General features: G+C 50.4%; 1 protein-coding gene and 1 long non-coding RNA gene across 9 annotated transcripts in view; one reads left to right on the forward strand and one right to left on the reverse strand.

Annotated features, from left to right (window-relative positions):
• Window positions 1-6,044, reverse strand: part of LOC135453844 (uncharacterized) — a 49,660-nt gene extending 43,616 nt beyond the window's left edge. For all 8 annotated transcript variants that reach the window (XR_010441969.1, XR_010441970.1, XR_010441972.1 and 5 more), the window contains exon 1: window positions 5,946-6,044. This is a non-coding gene — a long non-coding RNA (uncharacterized LOC135453844). The remainder of the gene's footprint in view (window positions 1-5,945) is intronic.
• Window positions 6,045-6,164: 120 nt separating this feature from the next.
• SPRY4 (sprouty RTK signaling antagonist 4) lies at window positions 6,165-19,292 on the forward strand. Its single transcript, XM_064725277.1, has 2 exons — window positions 6,165-6,356; window positions 15,079-19,292. The coding sequence occupies exon 2, from the start codon at window positions 15,124-15,126 to the stop codon at window positions 16,015-16,017; it is 894 nt and encodes a 297-aa protein (XP_064581347.1). The 5' UTR covers window positions 6,165-6,356; window positions 15,079-15,123; the 3' UTR covers window positions 16,018-19,292.
• The last annotated feature ends 1,628 nt before the right edge of the window (window positions 19,293-20,920 follow it).

Raw genomic sequence — 20,920 nt, forward strand, 5'->3', positions numbered from 1 at the left:
GCCCTGAGCACCTGCTGGCATCACTTCTTCCCTGGCACTTAAAAACCAGACATCCACCTCTCCTGAGCCCAGAATCCCACGGGAAAGACAATTCCCAGCTGTGGCAGAGAGGGGCTGAGCCCTGCCAGGGCACGGGCCAGGGGACAGAGGGGCAGTTCCTTTTGCACTCCTGAGCTGCAGATGGCCACAGTCCCTGTGCTGCCCTGCAGGTCCCCAGACAGGGATGCTCCACAGGGACCTCTGCCTTGGCACACCTGGGAGAGCTCCCAGGCCCTCGCAGAGAACGTGGAGAGCAGCGCTTCCCCTGCCCTGCAGATATGTTTGCATTTGTTCACTTAGCTGCTAAAAATGCTCGAGTCACATGGGAACGGCTGGGAACGCAGCCCAGGAATTCAGTTTGTAAGCAGAATTGTGTTTCTGGAGACTATTGACCTGAACCGTAAATAAATATCCAGAAAAAAACAGGGACATGTTCTCAATTTATGGTCCTTGAGATGATCGAGTCAATCAAAAACAGGTGAAATATTTCCCTCCCTGAAATACAATCAAGAGGCTGATTGGAAAAGAACCCAGAGCCCTCCCAAGATTGAGCAGCAGGCCCAGTGTCAGGGCTGGAGCCCGTGATGGGAAAATCCAAATCTCAGACTGAGTCTGTGCCTGATAAGGAGCAATGCTGCTCTGCCAGGAGGGATCCCAGCCCCTCAGAGCCCTGCGCATCCACCACAGCCAGGCTCTCCCTCTGCCTGAGGAGCTCCACCTGTGCAAAGCCCAAAATCCCAACCCTGGTCAGGTCCCAGCTTCAGAATTCGCATTTATCTCAGCGGAATTTTGCATGCCAGTGAATGGCAAATTGCTCTGATATACTGAGTTCAGCTTGCGAGAGGATGGCACGGCCAGCACACAGCAAAGAGTCAGAAAACATCTTCAAAGCAGCAAAACTCCAAAAAGCAAGGGCAAAAGATGGGGCACTCAGGTGAAATCAAAGTTGCCAGGTAAGTCAGATATAATTGCAAAAAATAAACAAGTAGAACACTCAAGCCCTCAAAAAATCCCTTATATACTTTATATATCCAAGGCCAGGTTGGACAGGGCTGGGAGCAGCCTGGGACAGTGGGAGGTCCCATGGCAGGGATGGAATGAGATGGGATTTAAGGTTCCTCCCCACCCAAACCATTCCAGGATTCTGTGATTTGCCATTTTCTGAGTCCAAATTTGCTCCACAAACTCCTGTTTAGGTTTGCTTCAGGTTTTTCTGTGCCACTCCTAAGGAATTGGTACAGAATTCCCCACCACAGACCAAGGCTGCAGCACCAGCTCAAGACTGAAGATCATCCCTTCCACCTGACTAAAATCTTCTCATCTTCCCCGAGCTGCTGCTCCCGAATTTCCATTGCCTGTGTTAAACCCAAAATAACCCCGAAGGCTCCACAGCCAGGTAAGGGCACAGAACTGCAAGGGAAGGAAGGAAACGAAGCAGTTGGTGTTAATTATGCAAACCAAGATGTGACTCCAAGGATGTGAGTAATGTCTGGATACAACAACAGGTGCCTGATAAGAGAGGAGGAAGCCCAGACCTTTCATCTGAGCCGCAGGAGCGGCGAGAGCTTCACTGGGAGCACAGATAAGGATTCTTAGTCAGCCCCAGGGCAGTTTGCAGAGTTTATGAGGTGATTTCATAACAGGAGGGGACGTGCTGCCCGTGCCAGGGCCTGGCTGCCAGGAGAGGCTCCTGCTGTGTGCCAGGGCACCTCAAGGCAGCCAGACAAAGCTGGGGACACTTCCCAAGTGTCCTGCACGGTGAGCCCAGCACTGCCTCCCACCCACACAAAATCCAGGCAGCGACGCCCACCCATCCATCCTGGTCACAGCACCAGGCTCCTCTCACTTCCCACAGGCTGGGATCCAGAGGGAAGCTCTGGAGGGAGGTGGTGAATCCCAGGGAGCCCCAGGCTCCATCAGCTCCCAGATTGTGCCAATCTCACCCTGTGAGAGCAGCACCCAGCACCTGCATAGCTGAGCAGGCACTGCTGGCTCCTGGCTGGCACCTCTGCTGTGGCACCTCTGCTGTGGCACCTGCTTTCTGTTTGGCACCTCATTGCCACTGCAGGCTGTGCCCAAGGGCCCACGATCCCACTGCTTTCCCAACACTTGTGTGATCCCACAGAAACTCCTCTCACTCGTCTCCATGACAGAGCAGCTCGCTAACTGCTGGTTGCAATGCACCAGGGGAGGAGAATTCCTATAGCAACATCCAAACAATTGCTCTGACTTATGTATGACAGATATCTGGCACAATCCAGCAGTACTTATCAGCAGGACTCATTCTTCCTACTCTGCCTATGGCACCAAGCAAATCAGGAATATGGGATTCTGGAGCAATGCATTTCCATGCAAGGGGCACATTGTGTCAGTGGATTAAAAGAGAAACATTCAGTTTTGCAGGTTTTATCAATTCTATCTAAGAGGTGATAAGATTTGAAATTCTCACTTTTCATTTTTAATAGGAAAATTTAATCTAAAGTTTCCATATTTATAACATGCACGGCTATGGTGAAGTAAATAATGAGAAGGAATTTTTCATCTTTTCTTCTCCTTCTATCACCAAGAGATGGCAAAACCACCCACGTGGGCATCCTTTGGTTCCGAGAGGCCAGGCCAAGGTTACAAACCACCTCCTCCACAACAACCTGCACCCACTGCCAGCAAATCAGCAAATTGCACGGGCAGGATCAGCTGAGACAGGGAGGGAGCTCCTTCCTCAGCCCTGTTACGGTAAGGCCCGACCCAGCCAGAAAGGATTTGGAGCACGAAAACCTCAGTAGATAAAGTCCCCACATCTGCTCTTGATCCAGCTCAAAGACAGCAGAGTGCCAAGTGGGGCAGGACTGAAGGCAGAACACGGCTCCTCGCTCAGAACGCCTCTGAAGCCCGAGCTCCGCGTTCCCCAGGGGGTTGCACTTTCACTTTCCTAAATTGCCTGCATATTTGCTTTTTTCTGATGGCAGATTAGGAACCATGCATTTCCTTAAACCGCCAGCTTTGGGCCAAGACACACACGCCCTGCCTGGAGCCGTGCCAGCCCACACAGCAGAGCAGGGCTGGAGAACCACGCTCCGGAGCGAGCTGCTCCAAGGGGAGCCCTGGCTGCCAGCACTCACACCCAGCCCTGCCAGCCTGCTCCCAGGATGTACCAGAACCAAACTGAAGAGCTTCAGAGGCAAAGCAAGTGCGGCAGCAGCACAGCTCATCCCGGAGAAGAAATCACGATCAAAAATCTGCAGCCATTTCAGGGTTTAAATGGGCATGAAATGAGCGAGCAATTAATTTCCTGCACGAGGAAGGAGTGCAGAGCTCAGTATCAGCAGCACTGCCAACGTGGATAAACTCATTACATGTCCTGGGATAAGGGGTATTTCCCTCAAAGCCTCAGCTTCCAGAATCCCACAGGGATGACACAATGCTCCTCCCTGGCACTGCAGCAGCCCCAGAGCCCTCCCGACAAGGAATCTCCTCCCCACAGGCACAACCTGCTCTTCACGGCAGCATGAGGAGATCTGGGGAGCAGACAGAGCATCAGCAGAGCTGGGGACACCCCATCCCTCCCCTGCTCAGCCCAGCACAGCACAGAGGCATCTCCAGCTCCCCCTGTTTGCAGAGGGATCCAGAGGAGCCAGGAATCTGCAGAGTGCACAGCATCCACCACCCTCACACTGGGCTTTTGCCTCTGGATCCTGATCCAGAGCCAGAGCCCATTGGCACCAACAGGAACAGCAGCTTGGAGGCATCCATACGCAATTCCAAACCCACACACAATTCCAAACCCAAAGCCGTGTATTCCTGAGCAGAGCAACCAGGCTAAGATCTAGCAAGAAACACCTTTGTCCATAGGGGAGAATTAGTCAAATCATGTTTTCAGTACGTCTTAAGGAAGAGGTGAATTAGCTCCAAGATTTACAATCTCCTAATTCTCTGCCTGAAAAGGCTCCATCCATCCCCAGCCCTACCAGCAATATTCCCCTTTTCTCTCCCGAGAGCCGCACAGCCAGAGCCCATTTCCTCCTCACTCCTTCACACCTGGATAATGATTTTGGTTTCCCCTTTCTGTTTTATTGCTGGGGGTTCCCGGAGGGCAGGGCAGTGCCCGGGGCTGCTCTGGGGTTCCAGGCTCGGGCAGCAGAGCGGCTCTGCAGGGGCCGGGGCTCGCAGGGAGATGCTCCGCGCTGGAACAAAGGACTTCCCCCGGGCATTGTGCCCGCGGCCCCGGAACACAGAGCTCGGCATTCACAGATAAAAGCCTTGAATTCAGAGCGCTTGACTCTCCCACTGCTGCGACGTTACAGAACACTGGCAGCACTCAAATCAAGGTGCGGAATTTATCCTGTGCCAGTGTTGTAAAACGATGGGATCAGAGATTTTTGTGCTCAGGAATTTGAGTCTCTCAGCTTTGGGCTGCTTTCCAGCACGATGATGTTTTTTTCATCTTTTCTTCCATACAAGCTTTTTTAAAATCACATTTTCTTCCATTATCTCTTCATTTGCCAATTTCCAAAATCACGGACATCGAATTTCTCTGCCTGCCTGTCCTTCCAGCAGTACTTCACTGCAAAGAACACAACCAGTAACAAAGCAACACTTTTACCAACCACCTCCTATTTATTTTCGAAAGCACCCAGCTGATAGATTTGAAGGCCAGTAAGATTTTATGCAACCTTCTGGAAAAGCTGTTCTTCAGGGAGTCTCCATCTTCTGTCCTTTCCTTGTTAAATTGCATTTGCCCATGACCCACAGTACGGCTCCCACTCAGAAACGTGGGAGACAAATTTGCCCTCGGAGACAAACACACCTAAGGAAATGATCAGGCTCAGAGCACTGCTCTTGGAGGGAGAAATCCTTCCTGGAGAAAGAAATCTGCCTGGTTTTATATCTGCGGTAACATATATTGTTTGTATTAGCACTAAATAAATAAACAACGGGGTTTTCTTCAGTGTTGTGCAAGCTTTGAAATATACACGCCATAAACACGGCAGGAAATGAGCAGGGCCTTGCTCTGTGCTCTGCAGATGACTCCTCGCAGATATTAAAATACATCATTAATGCATTTTCAGGAAAGCAACCTGTCTGCGAGGCTCCTGGGGGAGCGCACGGCCCGAGGCCCCACCTGCGGCCGCTTCCGCAGCAGCTGCAGCGGAGACCCGGCCTGGGGCGAGAGGAACCGGAGCACGGAGGCACGGGCAGGGCGCCGCACACGCTCGGGCAGGGCTGTCCCCGGCACGGAGCAGCAGCGCTGGGCTAAGGATGGGTGGGAAACCCGAGGACCCGGCTGCGGAGCGCTGGGAGAGGCTCCCCCAAAACGCTGAACACTGGCAGGGCTGCGGAGCTGGGAGCAGCGCATCCATGGCCTCACGTCCATGAAACCGGAGCAGCTGCTGGCGCTGGGTGGCTGCGGCTCTACTCCACCTCCTCTGCTCCTCAGGAGAGAAAAGCCATGAAATAAACCCACAGGTTGCACATACATCACTCTGGGGGGGTTGTGCTCGCGTTTTCACCCAGGTGCTGCCACAGGCGCCAGGCACAGGGACGGACACGGGTGTGTGACGATGCTGCGGGGAACGGAACGAGCCGCACTCTCAGCACCGGGAAACGAAGCCGAGCGCTAACGATGGGAGAACCGTTCCCATCGTTTCACTCGTGGTCACACACCCAAAAGCGGGGATCGCCAGAACCTCCAGCCGAACGTGCCCCTGTCCCCCCCGGCTCCCGGCGAGAGGCGCTGCCCGCGCTGCCGCCCCTCGCCCACTCCCGGCGGGGTGCGGCCCCCGGGGCGGCGGCCGGGGATGCCCGAGGGGCCGGGGGCGCCCTCCCGGCTGCTCCCCGGGACCGGGCCCGCAGGGGAGGGGGCTCGGCGGTGCCCCCCGGCCTCGGGTGCCCCCCACCCCCGCCGTTACCTCCAGCCCCGGGCGGGGGGCGCGGTGCATGCGCAGCTGCCGCTGCCCTTCATTCATAAAAAAAAGGGGAAAAAAAAAAACCCGGGAGCCGCATCCGCGCTCCCCTCCAGCCCCCATTCATAAAAGGCAGCGGAGCATGCGCGCTGCTTCCGCGGTGCCCACCCATTCATAGAGTCGGGCGGCAGCGCATGCGCACTGGCGGCCGCTGCCCTCCCATTCATAAAATAGCCATTTTCCCAGGCAGGCGGGCGGGTGCAGCGCCGCGGCCGCCGCTGACAGCGCCGCGCTCGCAGGTCCCTGCCCGCAGCTCTGCCGCTGCTGCCAGCCTGCTCCCGGGTCCGGCCCCCTCGTCCGCCTCGCCCGTGGGATTAACTCGCCTATGGAGACATGGTCCTAGCTGAATTATTTAAAGTAAGTACGAGATCGGTGCTTGCGAGCAATTGTTAAAATGTTTTAAGTAGAAAAAAAAGCCAAGCCTGCTCCCCGAGGGAAAATCCTGCGCTCGTTCTAGATGTGTTGGGCTGCTCCTTACAGATCGCTGATCAGGAGCATATTTCTGGCGATGACTTTCCTAACAGTGATTAGCTATAATTATGTACAGTGGAGAGCTGCCTGGTGCTTCCCAGCCCAGAGGAGACTTGGCATTCTGGAGAAATATCCTGTTTCTTGCAGAATTTCCATTTGTGTCCCTGCGTCTCTGATTTATACCTCTTTTCTGCGTTCTCCCATCAACATCTGCATTTGCTGTACATATATGGCAGGCAGGTTTCAGCACACTTGGGTCGGGTTTGTTTGCAGGCTTTTACAGCAGAATAAGTGGCTTTTTTCTGCTGATGGGATGTCTTCTCCTTCATCCCTCCTTCCTTCCCCGAAAAGGAGCAGAAATACACGGTCACCTGGGCTGACAAGTCAGAATTGGATCTTTCTTGCTGTGGAATGGATTATCCGCATTTCCTCTCTTTTCCAAAGCCCTGTCTTGTGAGTGTCAAGTAGTTTTCAGCTGTCTCCATAATAGGACACTTCAGAAATCAGCCACTCATGTGTCAGACCTTTCCTGCATGACCTTTGCTCTTCAGCATTTTATTTCATACAAGCCTTTTTTTCATTTTTTTGGCCTCAGTGCCTTATTCCATCACTGTTCTTCCCTGTCTTGCTGTACACTTGTTTTAAATCTGGATGGATGCTGTATTTTAAAGGCTAGATGAGTAATAAAAATGTGTACGTGGAATAACTTCATCTAATCCATGAAATATTTTATGTATGGAGGAAAAACCTGTGCTGGCTGCTCCTTTCTACCAACTGCGTAGCAAAGATAAGCCAGGATTTTATTTTCTGGTACCAGTCCTGGCGTCACAGGAGAAAGACAAGCCTGGAGACGACATGTTCTGAAAATTCATTATCAGGAGGGGAATGGAAAAAGCAGAAAGGGGCATATAAAAGGCACAAAGGTCTTAGAGGAAAGCAGGACTGGGAATGCAGACCTTGGAAATGGCAGTGCAAAGGAATATCACGGGGAAAAGGCTTCCCTCTTTCACCTCCAGTTACCAAGGGTCTGATTGCTTCATTTCAGGCTTTTGTAGCCCCAAGTTTTTCTTTAAAGGGTGAAGGAAAGAATGAAAGAGAAAAGGAAAAGCATCCCTGCATTATCCAGAGTGGAAAAGGCACGTTCTAGATTCTTTACAACTTCTCCAGCTGCTGCCTTTCCTCCATGCCATGCCAAGGGGACAGCATGGCAAGAAATTGCAGTTTAATTAGGTAAAGAGGAACTCAGCCTTCCCAATATTACAGCTTCCCCTCTCTGCCTTTATTTTGGGTTAAAGAATAAAGCTCCAATTTGTGCATGGAATCACAATGATCCCGATGACTGGCTTCCCCCTTATCCATATAAAAATGAATGATAGCAGGAGGAGGGGTTGTTCTCAGTTATTGGAACCCCACTGGGGATGTCTCAGTGATAAATGTGCCCTTTTCCATGGGCTGCTGTGTTTTCCCTTGCTGGAAGGGACTCTACATTGGGATGATAAAATTAAAAGGACCATTTCTGAATACTGCAGTCCTTCTGAAATTCTCCATGAGGTATGTGCAGGGGAGAAAATATTTGTTCTCCTCCTGAAACAGCAAAACAAAAGCTGTTTTCCTGGAATCATGACTAATTCCCAAACCATACTGGGGAATGCAACATCTCAAAAAGCAATTCCTACCCCCCCAAACCCAAATTCTGTTCTCAGACTTCGGTGAAATAAAATTCACATTCCTTACAACACTACAGCAATAATTAATTACCAGTTCTGACAGTTTTCATAAAATTAAATGTGAAAGAAAAAAATTCATTCATCACATTGCTATATAACTTCCCAGCTTCAGCCCAGTAGTAAAAACTGTGTTTTTACAGGCAAACAGTTGCACAAGTGCTGTTTTTTTTATCCTTTTTCAATGCAATTTCCCCAAGAAAATCTACAATCCTTCCAATAAGGTTATCATTCAGTACCATTAGCTAATAGATCATATCTGAGCTTAGTTTTCTGACCTTAAAATAAATGTTTTTGTCCAGTAAAAGGCTTTGACTGAGAAATCCAAGTCCCCAGAGATCTGAATGCTAGTGGGCCAAAATGTGCTTTATTCACTCGCACCATAGGAACAGACTTTAGCTGGACAGAGACAGCTTCTTGGAAGTCTACAGGTCTCATTTCCCAGCTCCTGAATTTCCACACTCTGGCAAGAATTTAGTGTCTCGTTTTAAAAATGGCAGGTTTCCCTAATAAGCTTTCTAATTTTTTTCCTGCCTTACTGCCTGTAGAGAAGATTCTAGCTGGCCTTAGTTAGATAAGTCTGCTAAGGAGGGGAACAAAAAGAATAAATGTCAATATTTTGTTAATATTAATACACACTTTAGGGGAAAAAAGCATTTTTTTTCCTTTTTTTGAAGCATTTACAGCTCGAATCAAAATCCAGCCAGCCGAACCCAGCCTTAATGAACTCCAACCTTATGAATTATTCTTAATCCCACATTAAAAACATGTGCTTGCTGCAAGGTCTCCTTTAACTACCTCTGAGAGTAGTCTTCCTCATTAACAGCTTTAATTGAGCCCTTTGGCTTGCCCAGGAGCAGAGTGTCCCCTGTCACCGCTGGCAGGCCTGGACAGGAGCGTGTCCTTAATGCCAAACAAAGGCAGGGCAGAATCTGCTCCCTTGCCTCCAGCTCCTCCTCTGCAGGGCCCTGGGGAGCAAATCCTTTATTGGTCACTTGGGGGGACCCTGTCCTGTCCCCCAGCACCCTGCCCTGCCCAGTGCTCAGGTGCAGCTCTGCCCAGCACTTCCAGAGGAGCTTTTTAACCAAAAAATGCTTTTTAACCACACCACCAGAGGAGACAGCCTGGTGGTGACAGGTCAGATTTGGCACTGGCTGCCATCGATTCTGAGCTCTGCTGCCTTGCACAGGCCTGGAAATGTTCCTGCCCACCCCTGGCATGACACTGCTTCCAATGTATTGCTCTCAATTATGATCATTTCCTGTATTAAGACTAAATATTCTATGCTTTGCTTGTTTTCTTCCTCTTGTACTGTATTTTCAGAATATGTCTCAGACAGCAAAGAAAATAAACCAATTTCTGCAGTGCATTTACTGCAACTATTGCTGCCTCTGTGTCAATGGGTGACTGTCACAGCTCTGCCAGAGACTCATTCAATTTTTGCATTGATAATGGAGTCACTGAATGGTTTGGGATGGAAAGGACCCTAAAGCCCATCCAGTGCCACCCCTGCCATGGCAGGGACACCTCCCACCATCCCAGGTGCTCCAGCCTGGCCTTGGGCACTGCCAGGGATCCAGGGGCAGCCCCAGCTGTGCCAGGGCTGCCCACCCTCCCAGGAAACAATTGCTTCCTGTAATTTAATCTAGCCCAGGTCTAGCATCAGTGCCCCAGAGCAGGTGTGATCCCTCTGCAGTGCCAGGATTCAGAGTGGTCTGGTCTGACCCAAAGCAGATCCCCAAAGGAGCAGCTCAGCTCTTACCCTGTCCCAGTGCAGGGCTCAGCCTTCCATCAGTCCATGGCAATTTCTCCATCCCTTCTTCACAGAAGCTTGTGATGCTTCAGCAGTTGGGAAATTCTTGGAAACCTGTGATTGAAAATTCATGTTGAAGCATCAAATTGGCTTTATTCCCTTTACAGTTGGACTTGATGATCCTAAAGGTCTTTTCCAACCATAACAATTCTAATATAAGAAGGAGACTTTTTGTGCACGGTGCTCCCCATGCCCCCAGCACCACTATAACCATTTTCATTTAGAAGATATAGAATACATGTGATGTTCCTGGGGGTGCCACCAGCCCCTGGCAAGGATCAGCAGCTCCCTGATGTGCCAGGGCACAGGCCAGGCTCCAGAAAGGAGCCACCAGAGATGTCACAGGACATGGAGGGGACAATCCAGTGCCAGCCACCCCAGGAGAAACCCTGTTTTGCTGAGGCTCCTCCTGCCACCAGTGCTGTCAGACACAGCAGAAGGGACAGGCTGATCTGAGGTGTAATTAAGGTGTAATTAATTAGAGATAAGGGCCCCTGATCCGGAGCACGAAGCTGACGAGGACAGAAGGGGTTTGGTGGCTGCGTCACTTCCCTGCCCACCCTGGGCTCTCTCAGCAAACACACCCAAACAGCACATCTGGGGCTTTTTGGTTTGCTGGGACATTTGAGATTCCCCTTAGACATTTCTTGTGTCCAAAAAGGATTGGGCAAAACTGCGGGGCCTTGTACCTGGTGCTGGCTGCAGAGGAGGAGCTCAGGGAAGCTTTTCCCATTTTCCTGCTGGGGATGTGGCAGCTCTGGGTTGCCCAGGATTGCTTCCACATGGGACCCTCCTCTGGATTTAAGTCCCTTACTCTCGTTATTCTTTTATTACCACAAACATCTAGAATATTGTTAAACATGTGAGAAAGAGCTTATTAAAATTATTAACCAGTGGGTGACTCAGCTAGTTATGAACATTAGATATTTCTGCACTCACTGGATTTTTAAGTCAAGATCCATTTTGTTTTTCAGTTACTGGAAGATTTGTTGTCCAACTCCACTCTGAAAATAAAGATATCAGAACCTTATTCTTTCAAAGCTTGTTCAGAAGACATTTATGAGAATGAGTTTTCCTGAGGGTTTGCTTTCTCATGGAATTGCCCACAAGTACAAAATGATGTAGGCAAATCCAAAATCCTACTAAACATAAAATGCCTTTTGTTTTAATTTCATCTGATTTCAAAACCTACAAAACTTTTGAGTCTGAAATAATACCAAAGCACTTTACAATAACAGTTGGTTTCCTACAACTTTAGGACTTGCAATTACCCAGTACAACAGTAATTTTAAATTGGCCATATCTTGATGAAGAGATGGAACAAACACTGCAACACGTGTATGAACTTGACTTTGGAGTCCAATTTTACTCCCTGGGAAGGAAGTATATTTTGACTTGAAAATTGTATGTGGTGAGTGACTGTACAGTCATGGGGGAAGAGAAATTTTTTTCTACATGGGAGTTTGCTGCCTTGAAAAGAACCTCATTGTTTGCCTCTAAAGAATGAAAAACTCCCTGTATAAGAAGATAGTCAAGAATTTTTCTTCCTGTTGCCTACTTTAAGAAAATTATCTGTACAGTGAATTTGTGCCTGTGTTAATGCTGTAATACATCTGTAATTACCTGTGATCAAAAATTAATTAATTTTGTGTGCTGTATGGCTTTTTTTCCCCGATGGAAATGCAGTTTATAATCAGGATTAGTGCAGTGGACAGCAAAGATCCCTAAGTTGCACCCCTCAGCTCTTTACTCTGTCAGGGTCTAAAGCTCTGCCAGGTTACCCCAAACATGAATTTTGATTTGGGATCTGGCTGGATAAGCTTTATAAATTCAGTTTATAAGGTGCCCAGAGCACACAGACACCCTGGAGCAGCCCCACCATGGAGCAGAGGAGCCTCCTGGCCCTGAGCAGCACCCGAGGGCTCTGACCTGGATCTGTCACCAGCAACGTCACTGCACTGCTGGAACTGCTGGTGACAAGGCCAGCAGCAGCAGCAATGGAGTCATGGTCCTTGGAAAATTCCATAAATATCAGAAACCTTTGTCTGCTAAGAGCAGCTAACTGCAGAAACCTCTGCTCAGGAGGGAGAGGGCAGGGCAGAAAGTGAAGGACCACGTGTGCAAGCACCAAAACCTGCCAGGGTGCACATCTGTGGTGGTTTAAAGGTGATTTTCATTGAGCCAGAGAGACACTGTGGCCAGAGCAGGGGTCTGGCAATGGGGAGAGATGGGTCTTGTTTGCCTGTTTTCCCTCCACAGGTTTTATCCAAGTAGATCCTATGCCCAGATATCTGCAGGGTCACCATATCAGGCTTCCCTTCTCCTTGTCCTGCAGAAATAGTTTGTCTGTTTAATAAGACAATTTGAAACTGTACTACAGTGAAAAAAGAGGATGAAAAACTTCTCTCCTTAACTCTCCTGATGTGTGATGTCTAGTCCAGGGTCCCTCTCCTCTCTGTGGTAATTACTGAAATCTTGATTAGCATTATCTCAGATAAGCCATCTTTAACATCTGCCTGCCTGAGACCCCTGTGCCCGGGGGTGTCTGAGGAGGGGCCTGGCTCCAATCCTTCCCCAGATTCATCTGGTGACACCATTCCCGTGTGATGGCATCGCTGGCTCTGGCCCACGGCAGGCTGGGCACTGCAGAGTTAATGCAGAGCCTGGGTGGCACCTGCAGGGACTCCACAGTGCCACCAGCGATGCAGAACACCCTCACTGTGCCACCCTGGGGACGGGCAGCACCAGGGCTGGGCAGGGCAATCAGAGAATCACAGGCAGCTCACTGCCTGGGCTGAGCCCTGCTCCACACAGGGCACCCTCAAACAAACGGTTCTCCATGGATCCGGGGGAAATCTGGGGAACAGAGCAGATTCCCGAGAGCTGGTACCAAGTGGGAGAGGGCAGAGAGCCCTGGAGAGGCCACGAGGGCAGGGTGAGGGGGAGCAGACAGGCTGGAGCACCCTGCAGCACTGCCACCATTTCCTCCAGCTACCTTCCATCTAAGATCAGCTCTGCTGCACTTACTCTTGGCAACCAAAACAGCTGCATCTCTCTCCTTAAAAAAAAAAAAAAACAACAACAAAAAAACCAGTGGAATCAAAGTCTCCCTGCAAATGTAACACACAGCCGACACAGAACTGATGATTTTGCTAAACTCTGACTTGCAGCAAATACTTTTTATATCATGACACTGGATTCTGATGCACAAAAGAAAATCAAGTTCTTTTCCCTCTGCATGCACCACAGTTGTCAGAATCATTGCTTCTCTTTGTTTTTTACATACAGTAACTAGGAAGAGATGCTTTATAAACCCTCTTGTTCCTCCAGTCAGGATGTCAATGAGCTATGAATAATGAAATAAAAAAAAAAAAAATCCAAATGAATGGCTAAGACCCAGCAGAGAATTTTAACTGGGGAAGAGCAGCAGCATCAAGGCTGCATGACAATAAAGATCATTGCTGCTAATAGAGCATTTCTTCCTGCTGGTGTGGTGCAGGGCACAGAGGGGCCCAGACCCTGCCCATGCTCTGGCTGAGCCCGGGGGCACTGGCACTGCTCCAGCCCCAATGCCAAGGGAGCCATCACAGCAACCATTTACAAACGCAAGGGTGGACTCTGGTGGCATTTCTCAGGGGGTAAAAATGGGCTTCCCTTTCTTCTTCAAGAATGTGGAATCAGTTCTTGCTCAGATTTTGTGGCATTGTGTTTGTTTTAGGGGAGATGTGCTCTCACACAAGTGCACACACATTGACACACACACACTTCTCGTGCATTATTTTGTTGTATCTGGATGCAGTTTTTTCCTTATTCCCACTGCTGTGATATTAAAAGTCATGGAATCACAGAATCATTTAGGTTGGAAAAGACCTTTAGGATCATCGAGCCCAGCTGTTAAACCAGCCCTGCCAAGTCCAAATCTTTCACGCTGCTGGAGAAGGTTAATTTATTTGTTGAACACAAACAACTGGCAATGCCTTAAGCTGTTCACTGCTTCCTTTTTCTTGATACCAGCAGCTTTTCCCCTCCTGTGACCAAAGCTTTACTCACCCCTTCTTTCAACTGATCTCCAGCATTATATTATTTATGAATAAAGGTCACCCCGTGAGGAAATGGCACATCTACTAGAAAACAATGTGCACTTTCTAAATTTGAACCGAGTCGTTTCCGTTCTTTGATTTAAGTTTAGTTACTTCCTGTGGTTTCTTGTCCTACGCCACTGCTGAATCTTTGGATTGACTCCAGGATAAATTGCACTCTTTCAATGAAATTAGAAACTGCGGCACCGAGGGCTCAGCCAGAGCGGCTGGTAAACAGCACTTCAGCTGGATGTTAGTGCACTTAGTGAGCTGCACGAGTGTCTCATTACCTGTGTGAGGTGAGGGATCCAGCCTGAGCGTGGGGCTGCTCCCCTGGGAGCTGCACCCTTGGCTCCCCCCTGGATTTACCCTGGACAAGGCGCTGAGCCAGCGCTTCCACCTCCCCTGGGAGGGATGAAGGAGCCTCTGGAACCAGCAGCTCCTGATGGAGAGGGGGCTCTTCCTCACCCGAATCAATCCATCCTCCCACGGGCAGGTCCTTGTTTAGCAAGGACAGGTGCTCAGCCCCACGCTCAAAAGCGCCTTTGTACCAGGCCAATGCTTCCACAAGCCACAATCCTGCGTCAGGTTTTTTAGGGAATAGGGTCAACTGGGGAAAACCTCCAAAGTTTAGAGAAATCATTTCAGGAAATTTGCTGACAAAACCACATGTGAATGTACACCAGTAGCCCTAAGATATTCCTTCCCTCAGTAAAACCATGAGGGGGCTCTTCAGGATCCTGCAGCCCTCCCAGGGCTGGAAGAGCTATAGATGGCCAAGGTCAGGGAGAGGGACACGGTAGCAAAGGAGGAGTGAGACACTTTGTACCTGAGTGCTCTGCCTCCCTTGGACACAAATTTACCTTACAAGACCTTCAGCACAACAACCAGCCTCAGCAAGGAGCCCTTTTGGGCTGGGATTGCAGGATACCACAATAACAATGCGCTCTCTCTCTCCCCCATCCCTTTTCTTTCTCCTTCCCTTCTCCCAGGACACTTAAGCACAGAATTCCCCCAGCAGTCAGACTGATTTCTCAATGGAGCCCCGGATCCCTCACAACATCACCGTTGTCCCCAACTCTGTGATGGTGCAGCCCTTGCTGGACAGCCGGATCCCCTACGGGCGGCTGCAGCACCCTCTGACCATCCTGCCCATCGACCAGATGAAGAGCACCCACCTGGAGAACGACTACACCGACAACCCCGGCGCTGCCCAGCCGCCCGCCCAGAAGCGGCCCCGAGCCCCCCACGAGCCGGGCTCGGCCGGCCAGCCCCCGCAGCGCTGCGAGCAGGACGTCACCCACCCCTGGATCTCCTTCAGCGGGCGCCCCAGCTCCATCAGCAGCAGCAGCAGCACGTCCTCGGACCAAAGGCTGCTGGACCACATGGCCCCGGTGCCCGTGGCGGAGCAGTCGTCCCCCCGCGCCGTCCGCATCCAGCCCAAGGCCATCAACTGCAAGCCCCTGGACCTGAAGGGCCCCGTGTCCCAGGAGCTGGACAAGCACTTCCTGCTGTGCGAGGCCTGTGGGAAGTGCAAGTGCAAGGAGTGTGCCCTGCCCCGGACTCTGCCCTCGTGCTGGGTGTGCAACCAGGAGTGCCTGTGCTCGGCGCAGAACCTGGTCAACTACTCCACCTGCATGTGCCTGGTCAAGGGCGTCTTCTACCACTGCACCAACGAGGACGACGAGGGCACGTGTGCCGACCAGCCCTGCTCCTGCTCCCAGTCCAACTGCTGCGCCCGCTGGTCCTTCATGAGCGCCCTGTCCCTGGTGCTGCCCTGCCTGCTCTGCTACCTGCCCGCCACCGGCTGCGTCAAGCTGTCCCAGAGATGCTACGACCGAGTGAGCCGGCCCGGGTGCAGGTGCAAAAACACAAACAGTGTCATTTGCAAGGCATTGCCCGAGAGCAAAGGGGCAGAAAAGCCCTTTTAATGGTGGAGTTGGGAGGATGCTCTGCGGAGCAGGGTGGGGTTGGCTCTTTTTAATAACCTGTGTTCTGAGGAGAGCGTCGGCCTCTTGCCTTTGGGGAAAGCGGAAGCAACTATTTCCACAAACTGAAGCACTTTGGGTTATTCAGGGTTTTTGGAACTGGTCGCAGCTTAAAGAGATGGGGCCAAAGGAGGAATGTTAATAATGCAGAGTGAAGGCTGCAAACCCATGTACATCATGAAGTACAGCTGCTGAAAAACTCCCAGCTCGGAGGGACGGCTGCTCACCAGGCCTGCACACCACAGGAACCATTAACTGCTCGCTTGGCAGGCGCTGCCTCACAGCCAATCCCCATTCCCAGCTGCAAAAAGCTGCTTTGAATTCACATTCAGGGCAGGCTACTTGCTTCCTGTCTCCTTCCAAACCCCAGCTCGCTCCCAGCAGCCTGTTGAAGGTGATGGGGGAACTCTCTCCACCCTCCTTCCCTCCTAGACACCACTCCAAGGGCTGGTTGCACACCAAGTACGTGTCTCTCAAAAGCTTTCTGTGTCCCTCAAAGCTTTTTGGACCAGAAGGGAAGCTACATTTCATTTGTTGACGGGTCTTCTGCCCTTTGGGTGCATCCCACCTGGCCCCGCTGGTCTGGACCCTCTTTCTAAAGCAAGATGGTAGCAGGGCTGCTCCTCCCAGGAGGAGCTGCAGCGGGATGTGTTCAGGCAGTTGTACCAACACCGGGTCCTCCTGCCTGTAAGCTGATCTGTGGCATCAGGTTTCACTCGATGGAATATGAGTTTTCCCTCAGCAGAGCAGCCCCTGTGCAGGAGGAAGGGGCTGATCCCATTTCCCCCAGGCCCACCTGGCTCCCAGAGCAAAGGGGATGCAACTCCCTCCACAAAGCAAAGACGAGCAGAGTTTGCCCCTCTAAACCTCTTCAGCTCTGGTAAGAAGTCCCACAAACCTAAGTGTACGATGCACATAGATGTATTTTTCTAGGGATCTCAATCCAGTACCTCCCCTCCTGGAACAAGCCCTTCTTTGCTCATTAGATACTGGGATTTGTTTTTGTCCTGGGGTGAATGGCATTTGCTTGAAGTACAGCACATTCCCCCACCCCTATTGCTGCTGTTTGACTTTTGCCTCTTCTGTACAAAAGTGTCTTTTTCAATGTAAAGAATGCTTTTAGTGTTTATTTTAGTGTTAACACACACCAGGAGAAGCCAGGGGAAGGAAGAGAGCGCAGTTAACGAGTGGGCCCATGGGTTTCAGCACAGAATTATTGGCTCTGTCCCTGCCCTCATCCTGGGGCTGTTCTGCCTGCCCCAAGGATGCTGTGATCCCTCTCTCCTGACAACCACAAGGTGCTAAACAAGAATCCTGGTCCAGACATGCAACACTCTAATGAGTAGGTAGGTACTTGATGCATGCAGAACACTGACCTAGTCTTTCTTGGTGTTTTTAATTAGGGGAGATTTCCTCAGTAAATGCACAGCAGTGACAGTGAAATGTCATCTGTAATTAGACAAGCAATAGGCAGAGCTCATGTAGCATTTCCAGGAATGCCCTTGGCCAGGGTAGGGGCTGGCAGGAGTACTCTAGTGTCTTTGGGTTTCAGAATTCAGCTCAGCTGGATGGCTTGGGGTTTAGCTCAATGGAATTGTAGATATTTATTGAATGGGGGAGATTAAAAAAAAGAAAACCAACCTACTTTTCTATTTATAACATTGTTAGCTTGTACATGCTGAATCAGAGAAAAAAGGATGAAATATCCATTACCAGATACCAGTTCCTATAGGGCAGCCTCATGCTGACTGTATGTGGGCACAGGTGGGGATCCAGAGCTGTATTTATTATCTTGCACAAGTTGGAGGGGGAAAGAAAAAAAGGAAAACCAACCCCAAACTAGCCGAACTGCTGGTTGAATGTATAAGATATTGTATTTAGTAAAAGAAATCATTTTCCTAAGATACAAACAAGCCAGAAAAGGCCAGCAGGAGAGGTATTTACCTGCTGCCCTCCTCTGTTGGGACCACACATGTCCAAATGGCCCCCACCCACGGCTGCCTTGCCTTTCTGACCCTCTGTTCCTGGGGAATTGTGCTGAAAACCTGCACTGGCAGAGCCCATGGCTTGGCTGCATGGTCCTTGTGAGCAAAGGCAGCACTGGAATGGTGGCCACTGTGCCAATCTACACTCATGTACACAGCCCAGCCCTCCCAGCTGGGCTCCCTCTCACTGTACATAGCTGTAAACTATTTCTCTGTCGGTTTGTTCCAATATCTCAGCCCTGTGAGCCGTGCTGGGGCCTGCCCAGCCTCGTGGATGTGTTAGAGCAGTGGTCAGTGTAGCAGAGTGAGCCTCCCTCCTCCCCTGGCTCCCAGCACGGCCCCGGGGCTCTGCCCCAGCCCAAGGCAGGGCAGGAGGGTGCTGAGCCCTGTCTGGAGCCAGGGCTGTGCCAGAGGGAGCAGCTCCTGTCAGTAAAATCCACATTCCCTCTCCTCCCCATCCCAACACTCCATCCCTCACTCCCTGTGAAGGTACGTGGGTCTGCTGCCTCCCCAGAGATGTACCATGGGCACCCCAATGTCACCATGTCACAGCCCCACAGCTCTGCCATCCTCCCAGGGCAGAGCCCCTGCTAATTAATGAAGGGACAGCTGCTAATGAAGGGACAGCTGCTAATGAGCACAGACCTCTGCAGCATGGCACTGAGGTGGGACGCTCACAGAGGCAGGAGGGCAGGCCAGGGCAGCTGCCCCTGGCACCCGTGCCATGCTCTGGGGGAGCTGGAGGATGGCAGGGCACCTGCACTGCTAATTGCTGCAGCTCTGCTAATTGCTGCAGCAGGTTCATGGCAGGCTTTGCCCCTGCCCTCACACAACAGCCCAGACAGCCACAAGGGGGGACCTGAGGGTGCTGGCAATGCCACGCCACATTGCCAGTGACCCTGTCACACCCTGTCACCACAGCCCTGTGCCCACCAGGTGCCAGGGGCAGATCCCAGATTGGTGCTCCCTGGGCACTGGCTTTGCCACCCTGATGGGCCCTCACCCTTCCCAGCACTGGGAATTCCCTTCCCCTCCCACGCTCAGACACCCTGAGAAATATTTCCCCCATCTCCTCTTACCACCCCCTCACATGTACACCCTGAAAAGTTACCACAGAAGGTTTTTCTTTGTATAGAATATTTATTTTGAAGCTCTATTTTAATAGTATTTATTTTAGAAAGTCTACTATTGTAAGAGTTCTTCTGTTTGTGAAGAAAAGCAAGTACTGATGAATGTACTGATCTAGAAATTATATATATATATAAATATATATTGTTAAATATATAAATGGCTGTTGTGGTTCTTTTTAAAAAAAATCCCAAGAATGTTTATAGCAATTATTCTAAAAATACAAGCAGAGAGTAGCCCAGAATTGGTTATTTGATGCTCTCCAGCCCTGCCAAGGAACTCAGGGCGATGCTGGGGTTGCTCTGCCCCACCGCCTGGCACATAGGGGCTCATCAATTCATTACCCTCAAATCCCCTGCAGGGGGAAGAGCCAGCACCTCAGTGAGGAGTGAACTTTAGGAGCAATCCCCTCCTTCCCTGCACCCCTAAAATTCACCAGCCTGCGAGTCAGGCTGCTCCTTCCACGGGGCTGAGCCCTCAGTGTGACGGGGGATTGACGCTAAAGAGAGCCAAGCACAAAATCAGCAGCCCCACCACACACGGGGGCTGTGCCAGCCCATCCCACTGAGCCTCCCTCAGCGCTCCTGACCCACTTGCAGCCCTCCTGCTTCTCCTTTCCACACCAGAACAGCCCCACCAGGGCACGGGTGGGCACAGAGCCTCCTCCCGCCCAAGACACGGGGGCAGCCAGAACTCTGCCATCTCCTCAGAAAAGGACAAGGAGCTGCCAAGGACCAATTCCTGTGTCCCTGCACAGCCCCTGAGCCACATCCTGGGGCTCCCACCCACCAGCACCCAGCACCTTCCTGCCCCCAGCTCCTCGTGTGTCACCAGAATCACCCTGGACTGCTAAAAATACAGGATCCGGGTTATTTTTCACCATTCCTGTTATTTATTTGCACACACTGTGGAGCTGTGACTCACTGGAGGCTGTGCCATGTTTTGTGTCATCACAGAGGTAACCTGAGTGTGTTACCTGGCCTGAAATAATATTATTGAAACAATAATGTTGAATTAGTCAATGGATCAGATAAAGACACAATAACTACACTGTGCAGATCACAAAATTGGGTGCCAGAAAATTTGCAATAAGGAAAAGATACTGAATTTGTTATGCTGGGGGAGGTTTTTCTTTTTTTTTTTTTAACAAACAGGCTGAGCCAGGATGTATAAATTTAAATCAGAGTTTGGCAACACCAACTGATGTCTTGCACATAAAGCTTTAAAAATACCAACACGACACTCATGTCTCTCTGCTGGAAGCAAACCAGAGCACTCTGCTTGATTTGAGCGGTAGATGTTAAAGCAATATTTTTTAAATCTATCAGAATTATCAGCTTTTTTTTATCCTTTTTTACATCATTTTCAGTTATTGGCTCTCAAAGGGAACCAACTCCAATTGCACAAGCATAGGCTATGGATGGTGAAGAGATGCACAGAGCTAAGAATACAACAGACTTCCCAGGCCCTCGAGCAAGCCCAGCTCTTGGGTATCAGACCTGAAGGGGAATTTCTAGAGAATCAAAACACCCTAAAAATACCCTAAATCAATGTATTATTTCTGAGAGAATGGGCTGAGATTTATAGAAATTATGGACTTACAGTAATGAGTGACCAGATTGAGCAGGTTACATCCCTTGATCCCTTTTGACCCAAACCATCCTGGGATTCTACAAAATTAGATAAAAACCTAATTTTTAATTCCTTTTAAAACTGTTTTCCTAAAATATATA

This window comes from Zonotrichia leucophrys, chromosome 13 (assembly GCF_028769735.1).
Source record: "Zonotrichia leucophrys gambelii isolate GWCS_2022_RI chromosome 13, RI_Zleu_2.0, whole genome shotgun sequence".
NCBI lineage: Eukaryota > Metazoa > Chordata > Aves > Passeriformes > Passerellidae > Zonotrichia > Zonotrichia leucophrys.